The sequence below is a fragment of the Macaca nemestrina genome, chromosome 17 (genome assembly GCF_043159975.1).
Source record: "Macaca nemestrina isolate mMacNem1 chromosome 17, mMacNem.hap1, whole genome shotgun sequence".
Taxonomy (NCBI): domain Eukaryota; kingdom Metazoa; phylum Chordata; class Mammalia; order Primates; family Cercopithecidae; genus Macaca; species Macaca nemestrina.
This window is the reverse complement of record NC_092141.1, coordinates 85,764,083-85,787,665: the sequence shown is the minus strand read 5'-3', so window position 1 is coordinate 85,787,665 and position 23,583 is coordinate 85,764,083. Positions and strand designations below refer to the sequence as shown.

At 44.8% G+C, this 23,583-nt stretch overlaps 3 protein-coding genes across 12 annotated transcripts in view; 1 reads left to right on the top strand and 2 right to left on the bottom strand.

The window, feature by feature from the left end:
- Positions 1–15,085, bottom strand: part of LOC105469214 (major facilitator superfamily domain containing 11) — a 39,496-nt gene extending 24,411 nt beyond the window's left edge. Inside the window, exons 1-8 of one of the 5 annotated variants that reach the window (XM_071083629.1) lie at positions 14,947–15,085; positions 13,590–13,756; positions 13,023–13,078; positions 11,286–11,393; positions 10,297–10,376; positions 10,072–10,168; positions 8,593–8,651; positions 7,580–7,724 (exon numbers count right to left, since the gene is read on the bottom strand). In XM_071083629.1, coding sequence (XP_070939730.1) covers positions 7,580–7,724; positions 8,593–8,651; positions 10,072–10,168; positions 10,297–10,376; positions 11,286–11,393; positions 13,023–13,078; positions 13,590–13,685 — 641 coding nt within the window. In that variant the 5' untranslated portion in view covers positions 13,686–13,756; positions 14,947–15,085. The other 4 variants (XM_071083628.1, XM_011719989.3, XM_011719990.3 and 1 more) reach the window with 4 other exon arrangements.
- LOC105469215 (serine and arginine rich splicing factor 2) lies at positions 14,630–17,937 on the top strand. 6 transcript variants are annotated; one of them, XR_979858.3, is made up of 4 exons: positions 14,630–15,234; positions 15,569–15,879; positions 16,158–16,261; positions 16,897–17,937. XR_979858.3 is itself a non-coding variant. In XM_011719993.3 (3 exons), exons 1-2 carry the CDS (start codon positions 14,873–14,875, stop codon positions 15,870–15,872), a joined length of 666 nt encoding a protein of 221 aa, XP_011718295.1. In that variant the 5' UTR covers positions 14,639–14,872; the 3' UTR covers positions 15,873–15,879; positions 16,897–17,937. The 6 variants fall into 6 exon arrangements, 2 of the variants coding, with proteins under 2 accessions (XP_011718294.1, XP_011718295.1); XR_979859.3 differs by having other exon boundaries at positions 14,631–15,234; positions 15,569–16,261; positions 16,897–16,998; positions 17,497–17,937; XR_979860.3 differs by lacking the exon at positions 16,158–16,261 and having other exon boundaries at positions 14,639–15,234; positions 16,897–16,998; positions 17,497–17,937.
- A 240-nt stretch (positions 17,938–18,177) lies between these two features.
- LOC105469216 (methyltransferase 23, arginine) lies at positions 18,178–22,112 on the bottom strand. Its single transcript, XM_011719997.3, has 4 exons — positions 22,041–22,112; positions 18,849–19,086; positions 18,687–18,771; positions 18,178–18,538 (listed from the first exon to the last, which is right to left on the bottom strand). The coding sequence occupies exons 1-4, from the start codon at positions 22,110–22,112 to the stop codon at positions 18,373–18,375; spliced, it is 561 nt and encodes a 186-aa protein (XP_011718299.2). The 3' UTR covers positions 18,178–18,372.
- Positions 22,113–23,583: the final 1,471 nt, after the last annotated feature.

The following is a 23,583-nucleotide window of genomic DNA, read 5'->3' as shown; positions in this document are numbered from 1 at the left end:
CAGTGGCGTGATCTCAGCTCACTGCAAGCTCCGCCTCCTGGGTTCATGCCATTCTCCTGCCTCAGCCTCCCCAGCATCTGGGACTACAGGCGCCCGCCATCACGCCCGGCTAATTTTTTTGTATTTTTAGTAGAGACAGGGTTTCACCGTGTTAGCCAGGATGGTCTTGATCTCCTGACCTTGTGATCCGCACGCCTCGGCCTCCCAAAGTGCTGGGATTACAGGTGTGAGCCACCGTGCCCGGCCTCCTTAAATTTTTAAAGATTTTCCTTTTTTTTTTTTTTGAGACCGAGTCTTGCTCTGTCATCCAGGCTGGAATGCTGGAATGCGCTGGCACAATCATGGCTCAATGTAGCCTTGACCTCCTGGGCTCAAGTGATCCTTCTGCCTCAGCCTCCCGAGTAACTGGGACTACAGGCATGCATTACCATGCCTGGCTAATTTTTAAATTTTTGCAGAGATAGCGCTCCACGAGGTTGCCAGGCTGCTCTGGAACTCTGGGCTCAGTGATCCTCTGACTTCAGCCTCCCAAAGTGTTGGGATTACAGGCGTGAACCACCACACCCCGCCTAGAAACTTTTTTTTTTTTTTTTGAGATGGAGTCTCCCTCTGTCGCCCAGGCTGGAGTGCAGTGGCGTGATCTCAGCTCACTGCAACCTCCACCTCAGGTTCATGACATTCTCCTGCCTCAGCCTCCCAAGTAGCTAGGACTACAGGTGCCCACCACCACGCCTGGCTAATTTTTTTTGTATTTTTAGTAGAGACGGGGTTTCACCATGTTAGCCAGGATGGTCTCGATCTCCTGACCTCATGATCTGCCTGCCTAAGCCTCCCAAAGTGCTGGGATTACAGGCATGAATCAATGTGCCCAGCCAAAAGATTTTTAAAAGATTACATTTCTCACCTGTAATCCCAGCACTCTGGGAGGCCAAGGCGGGTGGATCACTTGAGGTAAGGAGTTTGAGACCAGCCTGGCCAACATGGTGAAACCCCATCTCTACTAAAAATACAGAAATTAGCCAGGCGTGGCAGGCATCTGTAATCCCAGCTACCTGGGAGGCTGAGGCAGGAGAATCACTTGAACATGAGAGGTGGAGGTTGCAGAGAGCCAAGATCGTGACACTGCACTCCAGCCTGTGTGACAGAGCAAGACTCTGTATCAAAAAAAAAAAAAAAGATTACATTTCCTATTCTAACAGTCAAGTCTACTCCTGTATCTCTAAATGGCATTTTTACCAAAAAAATGAATGCAAAGGAGATCTCGTTAACTTAAGAAATAAAAGGAATCTAATGGTGATCCAATTAAGTTAAAAAATTACTAACGCACCGCCGGGCACGGTGGCTTATGCCTGTAATCCCAGCACTTTGGGAGGCTGAGGCAGGTGGATCACGAGGTCAGGAGATCGAGGCCATCCTGGCTAACATGGTGAAGGCATGTAGTAGGCACCTGTAGTCCCAGCTACTTGGGAGGCTGAGGCAGGAGAATGGCGTGAACCTGGAAGGTGGAGTTTGCAGTGAGCCGAGTTCGCGCCACTGCACTACAGCCTGGGTGACAGAGTGAGACTCCATCTCAAAAAAAAAAAAAAAAAAAAAATTACTAACACACAAAAAAATGGTATGCTCTAACCAGCAAGAAAACTTGTTTCCTCATCATAAAACTCACGCCTTCCCTGGAAGCAAATACTATTTAGATGACATTAATTGGTAGTACCCTCATTTTACACTTGGATAGGATTCCATGTAGGATTCTAATATTTTACCCTTCAGGCCCCAATTAACTGATTTATACTCTACAGACCACTAAAATACAATAATTCAGCTGCAAGTCACTTCCAATTTAATTCAGTGAGTTGTTTACCATTTAAGTTAGATCACTGTCAGTCCTCTCTCAAACCCTCCAATGGCTTACCATCCCACTCCAGGTAAAAGCCACACCTGGCTCACCTCTTTCAGGCCCTGGCTTAAATGTTACTTTCTCAGCCTTCCCAACTCTATAACTGCAACAACTCCCCTTCCACCCCCCTACTCTCATATTTCTCTATTACTTCTCTGCTTTTGGTTTTTGGTTTTTTTTTTTTGAGATGGAGTCTTGCTCTGTCACCCAGGCTAGAGTGCTGTGGCGCAATCTTGGCTCACTGCAACCTCTGACTCCCTGGTTCAAGCGATTCTCCTACCTCAGCCTCCTGAGTAGCTGGGATTACAGACACATGCCACCACACCCAGCTAATTTTTGTATTTTTAGTAGACATGGAGTTTCACCACGTTGGCCAGAATGGTCTCAATCTCCTGACCTCATGATCTGCCCGCCTCGGCCTCCCAAAGTGCTGGACTTACAGGCGTAAGCCACCGTGCCCAGCCTGCTTTATTTTTTTTATTTAAAGAAGCAGATGGAGATCAGCTACAGCATACATTGTTCCTTCTTTTTTTTTTTTTTTTTTTTTTTTTAGGCAGGGTCTCCCCCCGTCACCCAGGCTGGAGCGCGGTGGTATGATCATCTCGGCTCACTGCAACCTCCGCCTCCTGGGCTTATGTGATTCTCCCACCTCAGTCTCTCAAGTAGCTGGGAGAACAGATATGTGCCACCATGCCTGATTAATTTTTGTTTTTTTTTTTTTTTTGGTAGAGATGGTGTTTCACCATGTTGCTCAGGCTAATCTCAAATTCCTGGGCTCAAGCAATCCGTCCGTCTCGGCCTCCCAAAGTGCTATGATTTTTATTACCTGGAACAGGAACCACAGGACAAGCGTGGGCCATCGCATCCTTCCTGTGGCTCCTTTTTGGGGTAATAAAAGTATTCAAAAAATATTCTAAAATTGGTTTCAATGATGGATGCACAACTCTGTGAATATACTAAAAAGCACTGAAGTGTATACTTTAGATGGGTGAATTATACAGTATATGAGTTATATCTCAATAAAGCTATTTTTAAAACCTGCCTGTTTCTTTTCTCTCTGTCACCAACTAGAAAGTAAGCTCCATGAATGCATAAACTTCTGTTTTGTTTAGCACAATGCTTTGAATATCAGAGAACCTCAAATATAGGGAAAGGAAGAAAAGAAGGGAGAGAGGGAAGGGAAAGAAAGGATGAATGGAGGAAGGTAAGAAATGAAAGGATAGAGGGAGGAAAGAAGAGACGAAGAGAGGAAGGAAAGAATACAGGGAGGGAGGGGAGAAGGAGGATAGAGGTAACTGCCAATGAAGAAACACCTAGAGATCACCCAGCTAACAGGTCCTCAGAAATGTAAATTATGCACTTGAGACAGACGACAGTTTTTCTTTTCTTTTTTTTTTAAAGACAGGGTCTTGCTCTGTTGCCCAGGCTGGAGTGCAGCGGCGTCATCACAGCTCACTGAAGCCCTGAATCCCTTTGCTGAAGCTTCCCCCTACTCAGCCTCTCAAGTAGCTGGGACTACAGGCATGTACCACCACACCTGGCTCTTTTTTTTTTTAAGTAGAGACTAGGTCTTGCTGTGTTGCCCAGGCTGATTTCAACCCCCAGGGCTCAAGCAATCGTCTTGCCTCAGCCTCCCAAGGTGCTGGGATTACAGGCAGGAGCCACTGTGCCCAGCCAGAAGACAGACAGAGCTGTCTCTTTGGAGCTCTTCAAATCTTTCAAGTCTTCAAATCTTTTCCTGTGAGGCCTTTAGGTGGGAACCTTTAAAAGAGAATTCTACTTATACCCTCAACAGCTTCTAATCACACTAAGAAGAAAATGCAAACCTCCTTATCTTGGCTTACATAATCCGACCCTGCCTACTGCTTCCACTTTTTCCTTCTTGGAGCCCAGAGCCCACCACACCCTTCCCACTGCCTGGCTCTGGCAAAGGCCACCCGCTGACCTTCATGTCTCACCAGGCAGGTCTCCGGGAGCTATCCCACTCTCTACCCTCCTCCTCTCCATTCTTCCCCCCTTCCCTCCACTCTCCCCCTCTTTCACAGTCTTCCTAACGCTCACTTTGCTATTTTCTTACATGTGTATTGTCTACCACCCCCTCTAAAATTAAGTCCCATAAGAACAAGGACTTATCTGTCTTGTTCACGCCTATATCCCTCCGGCATAGAAGAGGGCTGCCACAAGTCTGTGCTATTTGTAGAACAAAGACACGGAAGTTCCAAATTTAGGAGACGATTCAGGAAGAGAGAATGCTACAAAGGCTGAGCAGTATTTCTAGAAGAGCACCTGCTCACAGTTACAGAACCCCTCACCCACCTCCCCAACTTGGCAGTTCCTTGAAAACAGGGATGGGCAGCATTTATCCTCTAGGACCAACACCAAACATGTGCTGACTGAATGGGGGGTCAGTTTTTGTTGAATTTGTGATATTCATCTTCACAGACTCCTTCTCTAATAACTACTGGTGTGTGCTTTAAAACAAAATGTTTTGCCAGGCACGGTGGCTCACTCCTGTAATTCCAGAACTTTGGGAGGCCAAGGCGGGTGGATCACGAGGTCAGGAGTTCGAGACCAGCCTGGTCAACATAGTGAAGCCCCATCTCTACTAAAAATACAAAAATTAGCCAGGTGTGGTGGCATGCGCCTGTAGTCCCAGCTACTCGGGAGGCTGAGGCGGGAGAAACGCTTGAACCTGGGAGGCAGAGGTTGCAGTGAGCCAAGACCACACCACTGCACTCCAGTCTGGAAGACAGAGTGAGACTCCATCTCAAAAAAAAAAAAAAAAGTTTCACCATGTTGCCCAGTCTGGTCTCAAACTCCTAAGCCCAAACAATCCACCTGCTTCGGCCTCCCAAAGTGCTCGAATTACAGGCGTGAGTGACTGTACCCAGCCCCAGGCACAGATGTTCTTAATGTGACCTACCCAGAATGATGACTCCTTCTCAAAAGGTTTACAATTTACTTTGCTTAGATCTGAAGAATCATTATCTATGGCAGCTATATCCTCAAGAAATGTAATTCTTAAATAATAAGATTTGAAAGTTGAAATTAGCCAGGCATGGTGGCACACGCCTGTAATCCCAGTTACTGAGGAAGCTGAGGCAGAAGACTCTCTTGAACCTGGGAGGCAGAGGTTGCAGTGAGCCGAGATCCCGCCACTGCACTACAGCCTGGGTGACAGAGCAAGACTTTGTCTCAAAAAAGCAAAAGCTGAAATTACTCCTTGATCCAGGGGCTGCAGAACAAATGTTGTTAGAAGGCATGAAAACAACATTCATCTGCTTGTACACCTCCAACAAAGCACTTGGCTGATCAGGTACATCGTCAATAAGCAGTAATATTTTGAGAAGAATCTTCTCTTCTGAGCAGTAGGTCTCAACAGTGGGCTTAAAATAGTCAATGAGCCATGCCGTAAACAAATGCGCTATCATCCAGGCTTTGTCATTCCATTTCTAGGGTCCAGGCAGATTTAGCATGATTCTTGAGGGCCACAGGGTTTCTGGAATGGTAAATGAGCACTGGCTTCCACTTCAAGTCGTTAGCTGTGTTAGCCAATAACAAGACTCGGCCTGTTCTTTGAAGGTTTAAAGCCAGGCATTAACTTCTCTCTAGCTATAAAATTCCTAGATGGCATCTTCTAATGTAAGACTGTTTGGTCTACATCGAAAACCTGTTGTTCAGTGCAGCTACCTTTGTCAATTATAATAATCAGATCTTCTGGATAACTTGCTGCAGCTTCTCCATCAGCACTTGCTGTTTCACTTGCACTTTGATGTCATGGAGATGTTTTCTTTCCTTGATTCTCACGAACCAACCTCTGCTAGCTTCACATTTTTCCTCTAAAGATTCTTCACGTCTCTCAGCCTTCACAGAATTGAAGAGAGGGCCTTGCTCTGGATTAGGCTTCAGAGAATGTTGTGGCTGGTTTGATCTTCTATCCAGACCACTAAAACTTTCTCCGTATCAGCAACAAGGCTGTTTCACTTTCTTATCATGAGTGTGTTCCCTGGCGTAGCTCTTTTGAGTCCCTTCAAAAACTTTTCCTTTGCATTCAGAACTTGGCTGTTTGGTACAAGAGGCATAGCTTTCAGCCTATCTCAGCTTTCTTCATGTCTTCCTTGCTAAGCTTAGTCATTTCTTTATTAGTCATTAGCCGGGTGTGGTGGTGCATGCCTGTAATCCCAGCTACTTGGCAGGCTGAGGAAGGAGAATTGCGTGAACCCGGGTGGCAGAGGTTGCAGTGAGCCGAGATCGTGCCACTGCGCTCCAGCCTGGGTGACAGAGCGAGACTCCATCTCAAAATAAATAAATAAGTAAATAAAGTGAGAGACATGCATCTCTTCCTTTCACTTTAACACATAGAGGCTATTGTAGGGTCATTAACTGGTCTAATTTCAATATTGCTGTGTCTCAGGAGAAGAGGGAGGGAGATGGGGGAATGGCCTGCAGTGGAACAGTCAGAATACACACAACACTGATCAGTTAAGTTCACCACCTTATATGGATCCGGATTGTGGTGCCCCAAAATAATTGCAATAGCAACATCAAAGATTACTGATCACATCTTGTAACAGATGTTATAAGATTATAACAGATGTCATAACGACGAAATGTTTGAAGTATTGTGAGAATTACCAAAATGTAACAGAGAGACACAAAGTGACCACACGCTGTTGGAAAAGTGGCATGGATAGAAAGACTTGCTCGATGCAGGGTTGCCACAAGCCTTCAATTTGTAAAAAAAAAAAACCCAGTGTTTGTGAAGCACAGTAAAGAGTAAGAAGGCAGGGCATGGCAACATATCCAGACCAAAGCACTGCCTTGCTTCTGCTTTACGCAAACTTACTGCAAATCTGGAGCATCTAATGCTCCTATGACCGGACAATTTTAGGCCCTTTCTGGATTACAAAGTCAGCATGGGATGCTCAATGCAAAAGTTTTAACAACAGATAAAATGCTGTAAGGCAATCTTAACAATTTATCAATTCACAAAGCAAAACAAAGGTGACAGATTAATTTCTCATCTCTCCTTCCTCAAATCTAAATGATACTGCAGATCACTAGCCTGTCATGCTTAAATAGTGTCACCTGCAACTGAAATGTGCTTAGGTAATTTACAATTTTTACAAAACACAGGGTTGTATACTTATTCCCCCATTTGGACTACTCTAGGGAAAACCACCCATGTAAGTTAGTGCAAGAGCCGGATACTATAAGCAAGAGCCTAGCGATAACTAAGGTTCATCTGTGACAACCATCACTGGCCCTGCCACTCACTCATACCACAAGAACAGGAAAACTTTAGAGCTGGATCACAGAAACAGTAACCAAGGTCAACACTGCCTTCTATTTTCTTGCCCATGAAAACATACTGATTGAGTGAGAAAGCTCAGGCCTGGAGACAGGTTAGGAATTGCTGCCACTGTCCAGGATCACATACACATCAGTGGCAAGGCCAGGAATAGACTCAAAATTCCCTGTGCACCTTTTCACCACCTCCCTTCCTCTGGTGACCTTTTTTTCCTTCCTCCCTCGCAGCTCCTCCTTTATTTTCTTCCTTTTCTTGCCTGTGGTAACATACAGAGAGTACTGGATATCACTTAGGGCTAAACAGGTGGGTAATCTCTAGACTAGATCTACTCAAAATCTATTTTAAAATAAAATGGAATGTTCCCAACATCTTACTCGTTGACTTCCATGTCCTGGTCATCAGAAGACTCATCTTCTCCTAGGACATTTTCAGAATCTGGTTTCCGAATGAGAAAGAACAGAACTGTCCCCACAAGGCTAATTACCGTCAGCGCAATAAACACTGTTCTTCGGTCACTCTCTAAGGAGAAAAAAGAAGAAACTAGATAGTATCGACCAAACAATTCCAGAATTAGTATCATGGTACAAGGGTTGCTTATAACTGTCAACACACTTTCTCGTTACATTTTTACTTTAATGCATCAGTAAAAACTTAGGAAAAGGAGATAAATAGGATACCTTCACCTTTGTCTTTCAGTTAGGGAAATACGAATAAGCAAAGAAAAACAGCACAAGAGCTTAATCGCCTTCTTTTAATCAAAGAAGGGTCCAGAGAAAACAACTGAGCATTCAGAAGTCTTCTGAGAACCATATACTCGTGCACAGTATTCTCGTATGCTTGTGCAGAGCATAACCTCCCCTTAGACCCTGAGATGCCACTTAAAGCATAGTCATAACCTATAATCCTAGTTTAATAATAGAAACCAAGCTGGGAGCGGTGGCTCAGGCCTGTAATACCAGCACTTTGGGAGGGTGAGGAGGGCAGATCACCTGAGGTCAGGAGTTTGAGACCAGCCTGACCAACGTGGAAAAACCGTCTCTACTGAAAATACAAAATTAGCTGGGAGTGGTGATGCAGGCCTGTAATCCTAGCCACTTGGGAGGCTGAGGCAGGAGAATTGCTTGAACCCAGGAGGCAGAGGTTGCAGTGAGCCAAGATAGCGCCATTGCACTCCAGCCTGGGTAGCAAGAGTGAAACTCTGTCTTAAAAATAATAATAATGAATAATATAAACCAAGGAAAAGGCTTACTAAAAGCTAAAATCTGCAAGAACTTGAGGTGTCAGGGTTCATGAGAACAATGCTTGAATAAAGCAATAATGGGTATTTCTGTATAACTCTTATTATGCTTTGAACATATCTGAATAAAGCAATGTGGATAAAACAAACCTGATATCTGAGTTTTCCCTTGCCAGGCAAAATATATGTAGAGATTTCCAAAGAACAAGCTGGGGGAAGAAAAGGGAGGATAGGATGTTGGGAAATTATTTTAATATTTATGGTTTTTTAAAAATAATTATTCCCATTATTTGTTGTAAGAGAGGGAGAGCCAAGGACATCATTTTTAAAGTATCTACCTGTCCTGGATCATTTAAAAGTATCAACTTCATCTGGACTCTGATAAACTTAATTGCCCCAGATGGAATTCAGACTCCTTCCATGTGACAGTAACCTGATTCAGAGGCACCCCTCAAAGAAGAATTGACTCACTTTGAAACATGTGATTTACTGCAACTCTGGAAATGAGTCCCTGGAAATAAGCTTAAGCTAAATTTTAAAGAATCTGTTTCCAAAAATCCATGATTTAGTTATCTGCATCTAATCAGATACTTTCTTTAGCATACTTTCCTGAAGAATCATTCACTTACACACTAGTTTCTTAATATATAACCGTTTAAAATGTAACATTTGCATTTGTTAAGCCTTGTCAAGGCCAAAATTTTAGGCACGGTTCATGAGGGTAATTCCTCAGGAGAGATTCCAGAAATCCAACAGTCAAGAGCAGAATAGCCATTTTGCTTTCTTCTTAAGAAAACATTAAGGCCAAACGTGGTGGTTCACGCCTGTAATCCCAACACTTTGGGAGCCCAAGGCGGGCGGATTACAAGGTCAGGAGTTCGAGACCAGCCCGGCCAACATAGTGAAACCCCGTCTCTACTAAAAATACAAAAAAAAAATTAGCCGGGTGTGGTGGCGGGCACCTATAATCCCAGCTACTCAGGAGGCTAAGGCAGGAGAATTGCTTGAGCCTGGGACGCAGAGGTTGCAGTGAGCCGAGATCACACCATTGCACTCCAGCCCAGGTGACAGTGTCAGACACCGTCTCATTAAAAAAAAAAAAAAAAAAATGGGCCGGGCACGGTGGCTCAAGCCTGTAATCCCAGCACTTTGGGAGGCCGAGATGGGCAGATCACGAGGTCAGGAGATCAAGACCATCCTGGCTAACATGGTGAAACCCCGTCTCTACTAAAAAACACAAAAAACTAGCCAGGCGAGGTGGCGGGCGCCTGTAGTCCCAGCTACTCGGGAGGCTGAGGCAGGAGAATGTCGTACACCCGGGCGGCGGAGCTTGCAGTGAGCTGAGATCCGGCCACTGCACTCCAGCCTGGGCGACAGATCGAGACTCCGTCTCAAAAAAAAAATTTTAGTATGCTATATTCAGTATTGGTATAAATAATCCTGAGTAGCTAGTGAGCCAGCATACTCAGCCATCATTACAAGCAATTCTATAAAATTGGAATCATGTCACATTTAGCTAGAACTTAAGTCACGTAACATGGAAGATCCAAATTGTCAAAGACCTAAAAAATGGTATGACAAAAAAAAAGAAGAAAGAAAGGAAAGACTGAACTTCAAAAGGGGAATTACCTAGACTGCAGAAGTGCCCAGAAAATTCCACTGTTTCTCCCAATGGTGTGCTCATCCGAATTTATTGTCAGGCAGTTTCCTTGTGCTGTCCAAAGCACTAAAATTCAACCCAAAAGTTTATCAAGAGAAAGAAATTCACTTAGAGTTACATACTAAACACATAAATAATACCCTTAGATAGGCCCCAGAAAAGAAAGCAGATAAGTTAAAAATCAAAATGCTTACCAGCAGCAGCAATTCCAATGAAAACAGAGGCTGTGTAGAAGGACCATGGGAAAGGCTGGATAAAAACGGCAATGTACATGCTAAAATATAACAGGTCAAGGTATTATAGTCAAACGATACCTGAAATAGAGTGCCAATTATGCCTTCTAGGAATCAGTTCTGACATTCTCTTCTTTTAAAACTCAACCTATAAAGGATCGCTCCAGTTTTGAAAAACGGAACACAATCAAGTTTCTCATTTCTTATTTAATTAATTTTTTTGAGACAGGGTCTCACTCTATTGCCTAGGCTGGAGTGCAGGGGCACCATCACAGCTCACTGCAACCTCCACCTCCTGGGCTCAAGTCATCCTCCCACCTCAGCCTCAAAAGTAGCTGGGACTACAGGCATGTGCCACCACACCCGGCTAATTTTTTTTTTATTTTGGTAGAGACGGGGTTTCACCATGTTGCCCAGGCTGGTCTCGAACTCCTGGACTCAAGTGATCCTTGGCTCAAGCAATACCTTGGCCTCCCAAAGTGTTGGGATTTACAGGTGGGAGCCACTGTGCCTGGCCCATAATTTATTATTTCAAATTTGTAAAATCAGACATTTTGCAGGTTTGCAGTGTTCTTTGCCAAGAGCTTAGCACATCATGGAACTATAGTTCTAGAGTTCAGAGAAACATTTAGTTATTTCATTTGAATCCCCACTTATTTTCAGTCAACTGACAGAAAATAAGATTATTTCATAGACGGTTCTTTTCAACCCTCATAGAAAGAGACTTTTGGATACTATTTTTATTAACAGTGAAACAAAAGCAGATATAGATACATCCTATCACATTAGAATATGATATCCCTCAGCAACAAGTGCTGAGCCAAAATTCCTAAAACACCACTTATATTTTATTCAGTCCAAGTCTATAAATTACTGTGAAAAGTTTACTATCTACTTGAAAGATCCTGAAAAGTGTTCTAATTAAATAAGTGCAAGATTACACTACTCACCTGTAAAATAAACCACTGGCAAACATAGAGAGTTGAGGTCCTACAATGGCAACCACTGACGGTGTAATCAAATTTGAAGCAGAGAACACTCCATAGATAATAGCCATGCTGCACATATAATACACAAATCGAAAAAAAAAAAAAGAACAAAGCCCTTGTACACTGTCACTTTTTAAAATCCATCTGAGTTTACAGATTTTACAATAAACACTCATATTCTTTAGTCAGAATTTATGATAGTCATATCATTAAATTCAATACCATATAAAAGTTTTCATTTGTACAAAATATTGAAGCCCCCCAACTGTGCCTTGGGATCAGTTTGCCTACAACAATACATTTTTTACATACTGGTAAGTCATAGTAATAGGAACTGTGCCAAGTACCTTATACATATTTTCTCTTTTAATCCTAGCAGCACTACAAAGAAGATATTGTTATTATCCTCATGTTAAAGAACAGAAAAAGGAAATACAGTGGGGTTAAGTAATTTGCCAAAAGTCCAGCTTTGTGGCTGGTGAATGTCCAGCCAGGATTGCACGATTCCAGAGGCCCTAGTCCACCAATCTACCCTACAAACTTAGCCTAGAACTCCTGGCAGCTTCATGACATTTCTCTGCTATAAATAACAGCACAGAGTTACAACTTGCTTGAGCCAGAATTTATTTAACTCAACCTAATGGTCTCACTTGAACATTACTCAGTTACTACTGACCCAGCCCTAGTACATACGTCTTGAATGAAGTGTGACTAAAACCATTTCAAAGGCCCTGAATTCATTTACTAGACACTATTCATAAATCCAAAGTAAATTATTCTTTGGTTTTTATGAATCTCTCAAATATCAAATGTGTTTTTGCATTTGTTCTTTAGAACACACATGAAGACAAAGAAGTACAAAAAGCTGTGCTACTAATCACTTAGAAAAACGGACAGTAACATCCCTTCATTCTCAAATATGACATACAAGGCTTAGGATAGGGATAAAGAACCAAGTATAAGTTATGGATTTGTTGGGAGTTGAGGGGGGTGCCATGATCCAATCTCTAACTCTAGAGAAATTAGGAACCTGTTTCTATAGCTCAATGTAGCCATTCCATGGCACGTATTTCAAAACGTGTTCTGCACAACAAATAATATGCAATTTTCATTTGTCAATTAAAAAATCTAATTTTAAAAAAGAAAAACCTGTTTGTGCATATATATCGGTACATATTACATTCCCAGCTCCAATCACAAGGTTCTAGTGACTTATGAAGATCTTTTCATTTTACCCATCTGTAAAATTGGGACTAAACACCTTAACGAAAATCTAAAAGCTCCTGACATACATATATTAATCGTTATGAAATTACAAAACCAGAAGAACCAAATGTTCAAGAATCACAACATCTTCTGTTCAGGACTAGGAATTCTAATCATGACAATACTAGAGTGCTTATTCAATGCCACGCACTGTGCCCAGAGACGCATTGTCTGAGCTAGGAAATTGGGCTCGTGGAAACACTTGCCTAAGATAACAGTGCAATAAATACCTTGTAAAGTCAGGATTTCAAAACTAGTGTCTAATTCCACAGGAAACCTAAACTCATCAACTTTATTCTCTCAGTCTAGGTACGGAGAAGAGAAAATGCAATCACCACTAATTCAATCGCAATATTCTATTGCTGGTGATTCTGATCAGATTTAAGCAACTACTGTTAAATATAAAACAAAATCAATCATACGGTACAATACCTGGTATATCCACTGCCGTGAAAATCTGTGCTATTTAAACTCCTGATGACAGTTTGCTGTGTGGAAGATAAAACTCATCAACGAAAACGTTTTCCAGTCTCCCTCCCCCACTTCGGAAGTGTGACTCCAAGTACTCAGCAAGAGAATAAAGTAAAAGTTCATAATGTACCTAACACTGAAGTCCATTATGAGAAAAGAAAAAGGACAACATAACTGGAGAAGGCAAACCAATGACAGGGACGGGGGAGGACAACCAGCTGTAACTACGCCTGGGTTTCCTTCCTTAACCATCCAAGTACTAAGGAAGAACTTAATGCAGACAAGAAATAAAATAGGTTAACATCCAAACCCCTAATCAAATCAGATAAACGGTAATGCTTAACTCCCCCATATAAGAGAATGTCTGACACAAGAAATCAAACCTAATCATAACAAATGAGGAAGCCTGGGTGGGAAAAATAAAAGATGCAATTAAAGCGCGCTATTAGATATAATTAACGTTTATTATCATTTCTGTAATGCATTATGATGGGCACTTCAAAGGAGGGAGGACAGATTCCAACTCACCGCCACATTTCCACAAGTTTGAAAGGCAGTGAACATAAACATAAAGGCAACTCCTAAAATAATGATGTTGAAAAGCTTTTTAGATTCCGGGGACATTTTGGCTCAGCTCTGCCGGAGGCAGCAGCCCAGGGCAGTCAGCTCTCCTCGGGGCGAAGCCACTGACAATCCTGGAGAAAGAAATGAGATGGTGAGTGGAGAAGGCAGATGCAGGAGCCAGGCGGCCAAGCTGTCAACTTCCAGTTCCTGGATCAGAATCCCAGGTTTAAGGCGCAGTTCTCCCCACCGGCAGTTAGAATATTCCTAAGAAGCGATCCGAGTACGGAAGAGCACAACCCCCGGCGAAGCCCCAAGAACGTGGCCGCTCCAGTTTGAGGGGCCCACGAAGGGGATTAAAGGGCCAAGGGCGAGCCCCAGCAGCCGGCGCGGCCCCGCCCTCCCGGCCTCACTCACTGCGGTCAGGCGACCGGGTCACCTGACCGCAGCATCGGCGCCGTCCGCTCGGCCCGCTGGGAAACGTAGTCCCGGATGGCCTGGCACGCGCAGGCGCTCCGCGAGGACTCCCCACCGCCAGGACGCAGAGCCGACTGAGCTCGCGGGCTCTGGCGAAAGGGAATTGGGAAGCAGACCCCGGCGAAGAGTAGTCAGGAGCTGTTGGACGGGGCCGAGAGACGACGTAGCGGAGTCTGAAGGGGCCGGGGTCACAGGGAGAGGCATATGAGGGCAGAAGCACCCTTCTCACAGACGGGGCTGACGGCTGAGCAAAAAAGGGGCGTGAACTTTGAGTATTGGCATGAAAAGAAGGTGGAGCCCAGATGGGGAGCACCTCCTCTTCCTCCTGCCCGAGCGGGTCGTTCGGCCTCCCAGGCGGAAAAAGCGTTTCGCGGGCTTTCCAACTGCCCGCTAATTCCCCTCCCCCTCCCTCCAGCCGTGACTCCGCGCTTTTTGGCCCGCCCGCCGGGCTGTGCGCAGGCGCTTCGGGTAGGGGCGGGGCGCGCGTCATGGACGTTACGGGGGGGGCACGGCAGGCCAATCAGAGGATTTCATTTCCGGGTGGCGCGGGCGCCATTTTGTGAGGAGCGATATAAACGGGCGCTGGGGCCGGCCACCCGCTCAGTTGTTGCTCAGGTGCGCTGGCTGGCGGAGCTTGTCAGCCCTGTTTTCCTGCAAGGCCTTTCCCAGCGTCCCCACGCGGAAAGCAACTGCCTAAGAGGCGCGGCGTCGCACCGCCCAGAGCTGAGGAAGTCGGCGCCAGTTCGTGGGGCTCCGGGCCGCCAGTCAGAGCCATGAGCTACGGTCGCCCCCCTCCCGATGTGGAGGGTATGACCTCCCTCAAGGTGGACAACCTGACCTACCGCACCTCGCCCGACACGCTGAGGCGCGTCTTCGAGAAGTACGGGCGCGTTGGCGACGTGTACATCCCGCGGGACCGCTACACCAAGGAGTCCCGCGGCTTCGCCTTCGTCCGCTTCCACGACAAGCGGGACGCCGAGGACGCTATGGATGCCATGGACGGAGCCGTGCTGGACGGCCGCGAGCTGCGGGTGCAAATGGCGCGCTACGGCCGCCCCCCGGACTCACACCACAGCCGCCGGGGACCGCCACCCCGCAGGTATGGGGGCGGTGGCTACGGACGCCGGAGCCGCAGGTAAACGGGGCTGAGGGGACCGCGGGAGGCGGGGCGGGGCGCGCGGGAGACCCGGGCGGCCTCACAAAGGTCCGCGGCGAAGCACGTGGTGCGGGCCCGGACGGGGCGGGGGCTGCACGCCGCGTCTCGGACCCTGCGGCCGCCCCGCGAGCTTCCGCCGTCTGCGACCCGGGAGTGGCCGGGGTGTGGGCGGCGCGGGGCGGAGGACCCCGCCTCGCGACTGGGGAAATGGCGTCTGGCGGCGAGATAATGGCGGCCTGGGCGGGAGCGCGCGGGCGGGGCCGGCCCCGCTGCCTGGAATTAACCCCGCTGTGCTTGCTCGTCCCGCCTGCAGCCCTAGGCGGCGTCGCCGCAGCCGATCCCGGAGTCGGAGCCGTTCCAGGTCCCGCAGCCGATCTCGCTACAGCCGCTCGAAGTCTCGGTCCCGCACTCGCTCTCGCTCTCGGTCGACCTCCAAGTCCAGATCCGCGCGAAGGTCCAAGTCCAAGTCCTCCTCGGTCTCCAGATCTCGCTCGCGGTCCAGGTCCCGATCTCGGTCCAGGAGTCCTCCGCCGGTGTCCAAGAGAGAATCCAAATCCAGGTCGCGATCGAAGAGTCCTCCTAAGAGTCCTGAAGAGGAAGGAGCGGTGTCCTCTTAAGAAAATGGTAATGTCTGGGAATCCGAGACACATAACCCTAATTCATAAATGGGATTTGGGGTAGGTCTTTTTGAGCCGTGTTAATGTAAGAATGACTCCTATCGTTAGGAGTGCTGCTCGGAGGTTACTCACCTTTGGGAGTAATACTGAAGAGAGGGGTCTGCAGAAAGGATGTGTATGAAGCTTAGATAATAATGGCTGTTTCATAAACTGTTTGAGACCTATTAATGAAAATGACTATTTCTTGCTGTTTTTATCCAACGTCTGCATTTTCCCCCTTTAAAGCTGCGGTCTCCTGTTTGATAAAAGAATATTGGCCAGTATTGCAGATTTTAACTGATTTGGCTGATCCTCCAGGGACCAGTTTCTGTGGGCGTGTATTGGAGCAGGTTTGTCTTTAAATGTTAAAGATGCACTATCCTCTTAGAGAAACAATCAGTTCAACTATTGTTGTACTGACTGGGACTTCATATTCTAATGGATGTGGCAAACGAATTGCAATAACAAGCAGTGAACATTTGGAACCCCAAAAGAAAGTTACAGGTATTGCACTGGGTGGGGAAAGGATAGTGTGTCTTTAACTCTTAAATTGTTTGGTCCTATTTTTTAAAAAGGAAAGGGCCCTAAGTAGCTCAGATATTAAAGTAGTATTCTCAATTACCAATGTTTCATTTGAAACAATTTATCTTAATGAAATATAGACCAATTCTCTGATTTCGAGTTGTTTTTGTTTGGATACAGCCCTTTTTTTTTTTTCTTTTTTTTTTTTTCTTTTTTTTTTTTTTTTCTTCCCCTTACCTTTCTTCACCTTGGTTATTTGGCCAGGAATATGTAAATTCAAACTTGTACATGCTGATGGTAGCCTTTGTGAAATTTTCCTAATTGGGCCTTTAAAAAACATGGCTGGGTGGAACATTTCTGTACCCTACTGGTTTCACCAGAGCCTTAGTAAGTACATGCCTGAAACTGAAACCATGTGCACTTTAATGGAAGGTGAGCTGAACTTCTTTGTTTTCAAACCTAGATGTATCGGCAAGCAGTGTAAACGGAGGACTTGGGGAAAAAGGACCACATACTCAGTCCATCGAAGAAGAGTCCTTGGAACAAGCAACTGGCTATTGAAAAGGTTATTTTGTAACATTTGTCTAACTTTTTACTTGTTTAAGCTTTGCCTCAGTTGGCAAACTTCATTTTATGTGCCATTTTGTTGCTGTTATTCAAATTTCTTGTAATTTAGTGAGGTGAACGACTTCAGATTTCATTATTGGATTTGGATATTTGAGGTAAAATTTCATTTTGTTACATAGTGCTGACTTTTTTTGTTTGAAATTAAACAGATTGGTAACCTAATTTGTGGCCTCCTGACTTTTAAGGAAAACGTGTGCAGCCATTACACACAGCCTAAAGCTGTCGAGAGATTGACTCAGCATTGCCTTCATTCCTTAAAATTAAAAACCTACAAAAGTTGGTGTAAATTTGTATATGTTATTTACCTTCAGATCTAAATGGTAATCTGAACCCAAATTTGTATAAAGACTTTTCAGGTGAAAAGACTTGATTTTTTGAAAGGATTGTTTATCAAACAGAATTCTAATCTCTTCTCTTATGTATTTTTGTGCACTAGGCGCAGTTGTGTAGCAGTTGAGTAATGCTGGTTAGCTGTTAAGGTGGCGTGTTGCAGTGCAGAGTGCTTGGCTGTTTCCTGTTTTCTCCCGATTGCTCCTGTGTAAAGATGCCTTGTCGTGCAGAAACAAATGGCTGTCCAGTTTATTAAAATGCCTGACAACTGCACTTCCAGTCACCCGGGCCTTGCATATAAATAACGGAGCATACAGTGAGCACATCTAGCTGATGATAAATACACCTTTTTTCCCTCTTACCCCTAAAAATGGTAAATCTGATCATATCTACATGTATGAACTTAACATGGAAAATGTTAAGGAAGCAAATGGTTGTAACTTTGTAAGTACTTATAACATGGTGTATCTTTTTGCTGATGAATATTCTGTATTATAACCATTGTTTCTGTAGTTTAATTAAAACATTTTCTTGGTGTTAGCTTTTCTCAGAATATGTCCTGGTCTTTTCTTCCCCCATTTATTTGAAGGAACTATGCAATTTTGTGATTGTTGCTGACTGCATAGTATGGAAGTGGACTGTTTAGTGCCTATCATTTCCTAAGTTAAAGTGGAAATGCCAGTTGAACACCTAAAAGCAATGCTTTAATGTGGCACTTTTCTTGAGGTTGTGATACCTCCTTCTCAACCTAATTTATATCCTATTTAATGACAAAGGAACAATCCAAGTACTTGTAATATGTATTTTAATTTTTGTTTCATATGAGTTAAAGTGTTGTCTAGGTGACATCAAAATCTGATGCAAACAGACTTGACCATCTTCAGACCCACTGCATTCTCAAGCTGAAGTGGTCTGCTCATAGTTTGTGTGCCAGGTTGCTCATCAGTACTGATATTGTCCCAGAACAGGTTGTAGGTGTAATTCAGAGACTGTCCTTTGCAAAGGAAATGACCAGCATTTCAACTGTATGTCTTCCTGGAAGGGCAGATTCTGCTATATCTTCTTTGTCTGCATCAAAAGATTCCAGAGGAATATGGACACATTTCATATCCCATTTGTAGAGTAAAGCTTCAAGTGACCAGTCAGCACTTAAAAAAAAAAAATAAATGGTTTTTTTAAAGTCATGCCTTTTCTGTTTTGCTTCAGATATATTTTATTAAATTATACATTGCATGGGTAGAGTAGAGTAAGGCTTAAGTTACATACAAAAAGTAAGCTAGGGTTTTCCATACTTGCCTTCTAACTTGATAAGTAGACCACAATTGGACCTTGGGGTTCTTGTGCATCAAAAAATATATTGTAGTTAAAATGTCTTCAAAATCTGAGAAGAAAGGATTTATGAATAGACTTTCATACAGCATCACTGGCCAAATGTACTATTGAGCCAAAAAAGTTTACCTTCTGGTTCAAAGAACACATCAGATGCAAGGATAATATCTTGTGGTGGTAGAGCCAGAAGATCCCAAGATACATGACCCCATGTTAGTCCTACCACCTGCAGCTGTGGCAGGTTATTCATTTGGCAGCTTTGCCGACAGACTTCCAGACAGTGAGGCAGTTCTGAGCTGTCTGACAGTATTACTTCTGCACCACATTTGGCAGCCAAAATTCCTGGAAGGCTCACTCCAGCTCCAATCTAGTAAGTTAGAAAAGATGGCATTTAACAATTATACTTGGAACTGCAAAAAATTGGGAATCTTAGTACTTTTTCATTCTTTCATTTTTAAGTAAGCATAGTCAATCTTTCTGGGTTTCTTTCTGTAAAATGTGTACCATAACTGAACATTACTATAAACATGGCAAAAGTGCATTCCTTATGAATCGACTGTGCTAAAGGGTAAAAGCTGAACCCTTCAATTTTAACATTAAAGGGCCATGTATCATAACTGGCAGTTAATTGTTACGCACACAGTAGTTTTGGGGCACTTGATTCCTCTGCCATGATTTCCAATTTTTGGTTTTTTTTGTTTTTCGTTTTTGAGTCTTGCTCTGTTTTTGTTTGTTTTGTTTTTGTTTGTTTTGTTTTTTGTTTTTGAGTCTTGCTCTGTTCCCCAGGCTGGAGTGCAGTGGTGCAATTTCAGCTCACCGCAACCTCTACTTTCCGGGTTCCAGTGATTCTCCTGCCTCAGCCTGCTGAGTAGCTGTCTACCAAGCCCAGCTAATTTTTTTTTTTTTTTTTTTTTTTTTTTTGAGACAAGTGTTTCATTCTTGTTGCCCAGGCTGGAGTTCAATCTTGGCTCGCTGCAATCTCCGCCTCCTGTGTTTGAGCAATTCTCCTGCCTCAGCCTCCCAAGTAGCTGGGATTACAGGCGTGCACCAAGCCCAGCTAATTTTACATTTCTTTAGTAGAGATGGGGTTTCTCCATGTTGGTCAGGCTGGTCTCGAACTCCAAACCTCAGGTGATCCACCTGTCTTGGCCTCCCAAAGAGCTGGGATTACAGGCGTGAGCCACCATGGCCAGCCACCCAGCTAGTATTTTATATTTTTTAGTAGAGACAGGGTTTCACCATGTTGGCCAGGCTGGTCTTGAACGCCTGACCTCAAGTGATCTGCCAGCCTCAGTCTCCCAAAGTGCTGGGATTACAGGCATAAGCCACAGCACTCGGCCTAGTTTTCACTTCTGTTAGCATGTTCTATAGTTGATTGCTCTTCTGTAGCTAAAACCTAACAGATCTGTAACATGGCTTTCTAGTAAAGATTTTCCAGTTGGGCCTTGAAAGTGGCAAGACGCTTTGTAGACACTAAGAAATAATACCAGAGAATGCCTTCATAAGTATTAGCATAAACAGAAGCTTCCCATTTTCCAGTTCAAGGAAGGACATAGAGATTAATTCTGAGTGCCTAGCAATTACAACTAGGGCCAGAGGTGTGTGCCAAATCCTACCCCTAATTTCATTTACTTGGTGTAGTAAAAGTTAAGAGTGGGATGTTAAGCTTCTGGTTTGTCTATTTAGCCTTTGGTCTTAAGTATGGTGTGAAAGTCTATTTCTGCAAATGTGGTAAAATTGGTTTTTCCAAGCCTTCACCAGTCTGAGGCCAGATAGGTTAGAAAGAGAATGGGATACATTTTTTACACTAATCTCAACATTTCCAAAAACAGAAAGGGCTATACTACGGTCTGAACGTTTGTGTTCACCCAAAATTCCTATGTTCAAATCCTAATTACCCATCTGATGTGAGCCTTGGGGGGCAATTACATAAAGGCAGAGTTCTCATGATTAGTGCCCCTATAAAAGGCCCTGGAGAGTTGCCTTGCTTCTTAAGGCACTTAAGAACACAGAGGGTACTGAACTAGAATTCTGGCCCTCACCAGACACTGAACCTGTAAGGACTTTGATCCTGGGACTTCACTGCCTCCAGAACTGAGACACAAATGTCTTTATTTTTAGATTTTTGAGATGCAGTCTTGCTCTGTCGCCCAGGCTGGAGTGCAGCGGCATGATCTCAGCTCACTCCAACTTCCACCTCCCGGGTTCAAGCGGTTCTCCTACCTCAGCTTCCTGAGTAGCTGGGACTACAGGCATGTGCCACCAGGCCTGGCTAATTTTTTCTATTTATAGTAAAAATGGGGTTTCACCATGTCGGCCAGGCTGGTCTTGAACTCCTGACCTCAGCTGATCTGCCCACATTGGCCTCCCAAATTGCTGGGATTACAGGCATGAGCCACGGTGCCCGGCCAGAGACATAAATTTCTGTTATTTATAAGCTACCCAGTTTATGGTATTTTGTTACAGCAACCTGAATGTAAAAAACCTGCATGACACTGCTGGGACACCTAAAACAATGGCCTTAAAGACTGCCACAGCCGTGGAAGGGATTCAGGGGCTTCATCTAGAATAGCGGTCAGCAAACTAAAGGGCTAGAGAGTAAATATTTTAGGTTTTGTGGTCCACCTATAGTCTCTAACACTTCTTTCTTTTTTCTTAGAGACAGGGTTTCACTATGTTGACCAGGGTGGTATCAAAATCCTGGGCTCAAGAGATCTTCCCACCTCAACCTTCCAAAGTACCAGGATTACAGGTGTGAGCCATCACACCCAGTGTCTTTTTTAAAAAACCACTTCTTTTTTTTTTTTTTTGAGATGGAGTCTTGCTCTGTTGCCCAGGCTGAAGGGCAATGGTGCGATCTTTGCTCACTGCAACCTCTGCCTCCAGGGTTCAAGCAATTCTCCTGTTTCAGCCTCCCAAGTAGCTGGGATTACAGGCATGCACCACTGTGCCTGGCTAATTTTTGTATTTTTAGTAGAGAAAGGGTTTCACCATGTTGGCCGGGCTGGTCTCAAACTCCTGACCTCAAATGATGCCCCCGCCTCGGCCTCCCAAAATGCTGGGATTACAGGCGTGAGCCACCGTGCCCAGCCAAAAAAACCACTTTTTAAATGAAAAAAGTTCCAGGATTATCTCTGTACCTTAAGACAAAAACAAAACATTCTTAGCTCACAGACCTTACAAACTAGTTAAATTACCCAATTTAAAAATACTTAACAAAAGCTAATAACAAGCAATATACACATGTAAACTTAACACATCTGAACATAACCCAGAACTCTGGAAACTTCAGGGGCATCTGTACCTCTAAGATGGCCTTGCCTGGCAGAGATCTTCTGTGAAACCAAAGGTACTGGGCCAGGACCACAGCACAGGGCCAAACATACATTCCATACTGGAGATGCAGGACCTGAAAAGAATGTTTTTGTGTGCCATAAATAATTTAGCTGCTGGAAGTTGGAATCATTTATACAGCAATTTCTGTCAGGCATTGGCATCCATTACAAAAATGGCAACCCTGTTCACCAATCCATGACCTTTGGGAATATAAAACTGCAATGCAATGTGATAGAAACTCTTGATAGCATTCTTCATTCAACAAGTGCTTCTAGTGTCAGAGTATCAGGGACCATTCTTAGACTGGGGATGTAGCTCTCCCTGAGCACATACCATACTGTAGAGAGACAGGCAACGAGCAAGCAAATAAGATAGTTTTAGTCAGGGGCCGGATGCGGTGGCTCACGCCTGTGATCCCAGCACTTTGGGAGGCTGAGGCAGGCGGATCACCTGAGGTCAGGAGTTTGAGACCAGCCAAATTAACACAGACCCCCCGTCTCTACTAAAAATACAAAAAAATTCGCCGGGCCTGGTGGCACGTGCCTGTAATCCCAGCGACTCGGGAGGCTGAGGCGGGAAAATCGCTTGAACACCGGAGGCGGAGGTTGCAATGAGCCGAGATTGCGCCACTGCACTCCAGCCTGGGAAACAGTGACACTACGTTTCAAAAAAAAAAAAAACACAGGCCGGGCGCGGTGGGTCACGCCTGTAATCCCAGCACTTTGGGAAGCCGAGGCGGGCGGATCATGAGGTCAGGAGATCGAGACCATCCTGGCTAACACGGTGAAACCCCGTCTCTACTAAAAAATACAAAAAAAATTAGCCGGGCGTGGTGGTGGGCGCCTGTAGTCCCAGCTACTCCGGAAGCTGAGGCAGGAGAATGGCGTGAACCCGGGAGGCGGAGCTTGCGGTGAGCCGAGATCATGCCACTGCACTCCAGTTTGGGTGACAGAGCAAGACTCCAACTCCAAAAAAAAAAAAAAAGAAAAGAGGCTTCTATTCTCACAGGCAGTACCATCACCCCCTACATTTAGGAGGAAATGCAAGTGTATTTAAACGTGAAGCCAGCCGGGCACGGTGGCTCACGCCTGTAATCCCAGCACTTTGGAAGGCCGAGGGGGGTGGATCACCTGAGGTCAGGAGTTCAAGACCAGCTTGGCCAACGTGGCAAAACCCCGTCTCTACTAAAAATACAAAAATTAGCCAGGCATGGTGGCGGGCGCCTGTAATCCCAGCTACTCGAGAGGCTGAGGCAGGAGAATCACTTGAACCCGGGAGGCGGAGGTTGCAGTGAGCCGAGATCGTGCCATTGCACTGCAGTCTGGGAGACAGAGCAAGACTCCGTCTCCAAAAAAAGAAAAGAAAAAAAAAATCCCTGAAGCCAGATTAGGTGTGGTGGCCGACGCCTGTAGTCTGTTACTTGAAAGGCTGAGGTGGGAGGATCACTTGAGCCCGAGGTTGAGGTTGCAGTGAGCCCACCACTGCACTCCAGGGCAAGAGAGCCAGCGTCTGGGTCAAAAACAATAAA

Excerpts from the sequence above, each read along its gene's own strand:
- LOC105469216 (XM_011719997.3), bottom strand. The coding sequence starts at position 22,112 with ATGGAATGTATGTTTGGCCCTGTGCTGTGGTCCTGGCCCAGTACCTTT. Across the intron at positions 19,087-22,040 it reads TCACAGAAGATCTCTGCCAG|ATTGGAGCTGGAGTGAGCCT; the intron begins GCAAGGCCATCT and ends CTAACTTACTAG. Across the intron at positions 18,539-18,686 it reads TCTACTTATCAAGTTAGAAG|TGCTGACTGGTCACTTGAAG; the intron begins GCAAGTATGGAA and ends TTTTTTTTTAAG.
- LOC105469215 (XM_011719992.3), top strand. The coding sequence starts at position 14,873 with ATGAGCTACGGTCGCCCCCCTCCCGATGTGGAGGGTATGACCTCCCTC. Across the intron at positions 15,235-15,568 it reads TACGGACGCCGGAGCCGCAG|CCCTAGGCGGCGTCGCCGCA; the intron begins GTAAACGGGGCT and ends TCCCGCCTGCAG.